We start from the raw sequence: 6,000 nt of genomic DNA on the forward strand, positions 1-6,000 counted from the left end.
AAACTGGGGGGCTCTTTGCACAGAAAGGCAATGAGTTGCTTCAGAGTTACAAGTTCCTGAAGAGGAAGATGAGGATAAGAATGCTGGGGTTAAAAGGGTTTAGATTTTGGCCATCGCCACACTTAAAGGGGAGGACAGCAACCAACCAGCAGAGAGTACAGCGCTAGTTTCCTCAATGCCACTGTGATAACTGGCCACTCTCCTCTCTCCCTTCAGACCAAAATTACCCAGCACCAAAAAGGAGAAGAAGTAATCAAGTCAGACCCCCAACAGAGACACATCATCTCTCAGAAGCCTCCTCCCACTGACAGAACCTTTTCTGGTCAGAAATGAAATGCCCTGACACCATCTGCCCCTGGAAAGATCAGTGGGGGAGCAGCCCAGACATGGTGGGACCAGACTGCGGTGGCTAAGATGGGAGTGGAGAGAAGCACCTCTGCCCCCCACCCCATTCCGTCCTGGAGTCTGGGACAGTCTTTTCATGGTGGGTGTGCAACAGAACACCTATCCTCAGGGTCTGGACACCTGTTGCTCTGCAGCCACATGGCCTTGAGCAAATCCTTGATGCAAGGTGGTTGAAGAATCCCAGGAGACCTACTGCAGATGGCATTAAACACTCTAGGAAGCAAGGTACTGTTTCATCAGATCGGATCTTTTGTTGCGAGGATCCTCCCGTTCGGACAATGACTCACACCCCTGTTGTCTCAGCAGATCCTCACAACCCTGTGAGTGACCATGTCTGAGATCATTTATTTTTAAATAGATGAAGAACTGGCACACAGAGAAGGTAAATGAATTTCTCAAGATCACTCAGTAGTAAGTGGCAGAGTCTGGACCAGAACACACCACTTCCGATTCTCTGGCCAGTTCTCATTGCATGGTGACCATCTGCACAGCTTTCCACACCAAAGGAAGAGTTCTTCCCTGGAATTCTGTCCATTTGCCAAATTTATCGATTAAGAGACTCAGGAAAATGTCTAGCCGATAAGCCAAATTACTGTCATCAGAGTGGCCAGGCCCATTTTCTGTCCTTTGAAGACAATTGGGAGCAAAATGAGTCCGAATATCCTAAATAAGCCCTCCACATGGCTCATTGATTCCATGGGTTGCAGGACAAGGAAAAACTAGAAAGCTTATTGGAGAATCTGGTCTAATTTCCAAACAATGTATCCTGCTATGCTGATGACCTTTATTCCCTAGACTTTTCTCAAGATGATAGGTGTTGAGATGTGAGGACAGCAGGGCTCATGCCCACCCAGGACTGTATAATCATCTGGGTGGGGCTGTGACTATGACAGGTCCAGGAATACTGTAGGCAAATATGACTAGGGTGGGTCTGGATATAGACAAGGAGTGGGGAGCCTCTCGGGCACTGGGACAAAGTCCAGCAGAGCAAGCATTCAACATAAGGGGACCCAGAGGAAGGGAGTAAGGCCTCCTCCTCCCTCAACAGGGCCAGGGCTCCAGAATAGGGCTTCAGTTAACAGAAGCAGCAGAGGGCATGAGACAGAATTCCAGTTCCCAAAACTCAGGCAAGAAACTAAGGCAAGATGCCAGGAAAAGGATGGAGAAGAGCCCTGTTACTGGAACTGAGGTGCCAGGAATGAGCTTGGTCCAAAAGAACAGGAATCAGAACGTGGAACCAGAGAAGATGTCAGGCCAGCAACAAGGTGACAGATGAGGATCTAATAAAATACCGACTCAGGGCCATTGCCTGCCTACCCTTGCCGTGGGCTGAGGCAAGGCTGGACCCATAGGCTGGCAGTAAGTGGGTCCCACTGAAGGAAAAGAAACGTTCAGTGGCCTCATTCAAAGCTGTGATCTTTGCTTGTTTTTCAATTCTCTTTCTCTCTCTGCACACTCACTCATAGATGTATTCATGCACAGGTCTGCAAGCATAACATGAAAACATGTTATTTAAAAGGCCTCATGACACTTAGGAGGACCACTCTGAGTAGGAAAAAACTGTACTCTTTTATTGAGTCTCACTGGTTGCTTCCCATGGTTTCTTATTCTCTCACTTCAGAGACCCCTGAAGTGAGAGAAGAAGAAACTTCAGATCCTCAGAGATCTGGTGTTAGGGATAACACCAGAAGTAGGTAAATGTCCCAAAGGCAATCACCTGAGGGATGCAGGTGGGTCATGTAAGAGGGTAAGGCAACCCCCAAGAGATAACAAGGTGGTAGAGGCTGTGATGAGCTGGATCACACAGCTCAAAGGGGACATTGACAATCAGCTCGAGCTGCCATTCCAGTGCTGTCAGAGTTCTTTACTTGGGAAAAAGTGAAAAAAAGAAAAGGAAGGAGGAAGTGAAAGAGAGAGAGAAGGAAGAGGGGGAGAAAAGGGGAAAGGAAGGAAAAAAGAAAAATAAAAAAGTATGAGATGTCTAGAATTTTTATAACGTGCAGGATAAGCAAAACCTGGCTGTGGGCAAGCTTGGTCCACAGCCCAGTGAGCTGCAGTTTTTGCTTTGAGCCATTTCTTTCCCTGTGAAATTATGTTTGGGTTCTGGGTCATCAGAATGGAGAAAGAGATGTCCCCACAATAGACCTACAGGGGCCACGGACCTCTAAGGAAAGGGCTGAGGCAGAAGAGACAGGTAAGGAAGCTGGTCTACTCTTGTCCCTTGTATTCTTTTTCTTTTTCAATTAATCAATTTACTGCGCTGAGTCTTAGTTGCCTCAGGCAGGATCTTTTGTTGAAGCATGCAGGCTTTAGTTGTTGCTTGTGGGTCTAGTTCCCTGACCAGGCATCGAGCCTGGACCCCCTGCATGGGGAGTGTGGAGTCTTAGCCACTGGACCATCAGGGAAATCCCTTGTATTTGTTTTCTGTTGCTACCATAATGAATGATTGGAAACTTAGTGGCTTAAAACAAAATCAAATTATTACCTTACAGTTTTGAAGGTCACAAGTCTGACCTAGGACTCATGGGGCTAATATCAAGATGTGCAGGACTGCATTCCTTTATAGAAGCTCTATGGATGGATCTGTGTCCTTGCTAGTTTAGGTTGTTGGGAGAATCCAGTCCCTGTGATTGGAGACTAAGGTCCTGTTTCCTTGCTGACTGTCAGGCTTTCTTTGCTCAGTTGAAAAAGCCTCAGCTCCTTAGTGGCAGACACAAGACCGTTGACAACTTGACCACAGGCTAGGTTTCCACATTCATCTCTTGCCTCTCCTGCTCATGAACTCCAACCTCCAGCAACACGGTTATCTAAAATGACCTTCCCTTTCTTCTCCACTGGGTGATAAGAGACATCACAGTGCCGACATCTTCTGGTTATCTCCTTTCTCCTTTTACCCTTCTGTTTCTGCAACAGTTTCCCCCCACTTTTCAGAGATACCTGTTTGTGTATGGGCTTCCCAGGAGGCACTAATGGTAAAGAACCCACCTGCAAATGCAGGAGACGTAGGAGACATGGGTTCAATCCCTGGGCCAGGAAGATCCCCTGGAGGAGGAGATGGTAACCCACTCCAGTATCCTTGCCTAGAGAATCCCATGGACAGAGGAGCCAAGCAGCCTACAGTCCATGGGTCGCAAAGAGTCAGACATGACTGAAGCAACTTAACATGCATGTCTGTGCCTCACTTACTAGGCTATATACTTCTACAGGGCAGAGACCATGTCCTGTCGTTCTTCATACCTCCAACACCTACCACAGTAATGCACGTAATAGTTGCCCCATCAATACACACTGAAAACATTTGTAAGCAAACTGTGCTGGGCGCTGAGAATGGAGTGGAGAAAACAGAATATGCAGTTCATGGCTGCCCTGACCTCACAGTCCATTAGAGTAGACGGTGCTATTGACCGGAAAATCGAATTAGTAATCAATACAATTGTGACCAGCACAATAAAGAAGAAATATCCAAATTTCCTTATGAAACATTCTCATATTCCAGTAGTACTTGATGCTTTCAGAACTTTGTTTTTTAAAGGAAGCTCATATAACCCATTCAGACTGAAGGCTGACAGAAAGAAACAGCAAAGGAGCCTGAGAGAGCTCTGTCTTCCACCTTTCAGTTCTGTGGGCCTAAAAGTGATATAAATCACCCCTCTTTCTGTAGCAGTGGTCCATCATCATGAGTGCCCTCCAAATGACCCAGGTGTCACTGCAGAAGAGAGGTGCTCTCCTGTGCAGCACTTCGAGGGGGCCAGTCCTCACCCCTACTCCTCAACCAGCTCCGCATATCATTAACCAGAATAGAAGACGACCATGTTTACAATCGTGGGCCTCCCATAGTCTCATTAAAGAGCACAGAGATGTTACTTCCCAGAAGACTCCTAAGGTCACTTCCAATTGAAGAGGCTAGTAGAAATACTCCTCCCCATTCTGGATGAAAACCAGGGGCCAGCCATTGTCATCCAGCGTCTCTGGCACATGGGTCCCTCCCCTGAGCAGCAGAGTCCAAGCAGGAGGCCCTTCTGCCTTTCCTTCAGAGTTCCAGTTTTCCCCTGATGCAGGCTGGTTTTCTCTCCATTCCTTAGGAACTCTGTGATCACCAGCAAATTACTCAACCTCCCTGAATTCCCAACACTCTTCTCTGTGAAATGGAGGTGACAATGTCTACCCTCACAGGGTCGTGTGAAGACTAACCTGAAGTCTTGCAGGCCAAGTGCACACCACAGGGACCAGGTACCAAGTTGGGGGAGGGGACATTAGTTGCTGGTTCCCTCTTTCCACATTTTCCCCTAACTTCTCAGAACATGAAGAAAGTGATTGACTAGGAGCGGTATAACTGAAGAACTAAATCCTGAGAAAATTCTAAAAGGACTTCCTCCAATTAGATACATGGTCCATGGAGGTGTGAGCCTTTACCATCCCTTTAACAGTAGAGTCCCTCTGGAGTTTCCATCTCTCAGACTTGTCCACACTGAGCCTCCAGAAATTCATTAGTTACCCTGCCTATTTAACTTATACGCAGAGAGAGATGCTGGGCTGGATGAAGCACAAGCTGGAATCAAGATTGCTGGGAGAAATATCAATAACCTCAGATATGCAGATGACACCACCCTTATGGCAGAAAGTGAAGAAGAACTAAAGAGCCTCTGGATGAAAGTGAAAGGCAGAGTAAAAAAAATTGGCTTAAACCTTAACATTCAGAAAACTAAGATCATGGCATCCAGCCCCATCACTTCATGGCAAGTAGATGGGGAAACAGTGGAAACAGTGACAGACTTTATTTTGGGGGGCTCAGGCAATGGCAACCCACTCCAGTACTCTTGCCTGGAAAATCCCATGGATGGAGGAGCCTGGTAGGCTGCAGTCCATGGGGTCGCTAAGAGTCAGACACGACTGAGTGACTTCACTTTCACTTTTCACTTTCATGCATTGGAGAAGGAAATGGCAACCCACTCCAGTATTCTTACCTGGAGAATTCCAGGGACCGGGGAGCCTGGTGGGCTGCCACCTATGGGGTCGCGCAGCATCAGACACAACTGAAGCGACTTAGCAGCAGCAGCAAAATCACTGCAGATGGTGACTGCAGCCATGAAATTAAGATGCTTACTCCTTGGAAGGAAAGTTATGACCAACATAGACAGCATATTAAAAAGCAGAGACATTACTTTGCCAACAAAGGTCCGTCTAGTCAAGGCTATGGTTTTTCCAGTGGTCATGTACAGATGTGAGAGTTGGACTATGAAGAAAACTGAGCGCCGAAGAATTGATGCTTTTGAACTGTGGTGTTGGAGAAGACTCTTGAGAGTCCCTTGGACTGCAAGGAGATCCAACCAGTCCATCCTAAAGGAGATCAGTCCTGACTGTTCATTGGAAGGACTGATGTTGAAGCTGAAACTCCAATCCTTTGGCCACCTGATGCAAAGGGCTGACTCATCTGAAAAGACCCTGATGCTGGGAAAGATTGAGGGCAGGAGGAGAAGGGGACAACAGAGGATGACAGTTGGATGGCATCACCAACTCAATGGACATGAGTTTGGGTAAAGTCCAAGAGTTGGTGATGGACAGGGAGCGCCTGGCATGCTGCAGTCCATGGGGTCA

The 6,000-nt window shown here is 47.2% G+C and overlaps 1 protein-coding gene across 1 annotated transcript in view; it reads left to right on the forward strand.

Annotated features, from left to right (window-relative positions):
- The window catches only part of RGSL1 (regulator of G protein signaling like 1), a 66,502-nt gene extending 65,873 nt beyond the window's left edge, over positions 1–629 (forward strand). The window contains exon 22 of the mRNA XM_069546223.1: positions 217–629. Coding sequence (XP_069402324.1) covers positions 217–253 — 37 coding nt within the window. The 3' untranslated portion in view covers positions 254–629. The remainder of the gene's footprint in view (positions 1–216) is intronic.
- Positions 630–6,000: the final 5,371 nt, after the last annotated feature.

This window comes from Ovis canadensis, chromosome 12 (genome assembly GCF_042477335.2).
Source record: "Ovis canadensis isolate MfBH-ARS-UI-01 breed Bighorn chromosome 12, ARS-UI_OviCan_v2, whole genome shotgun sequence".
Lineage (NCBI taxonomy): Eukaryota > Metazoa > Chordata > Mammalia > Artiodactyla > Bovidae > Ovis > Ovis canadensis.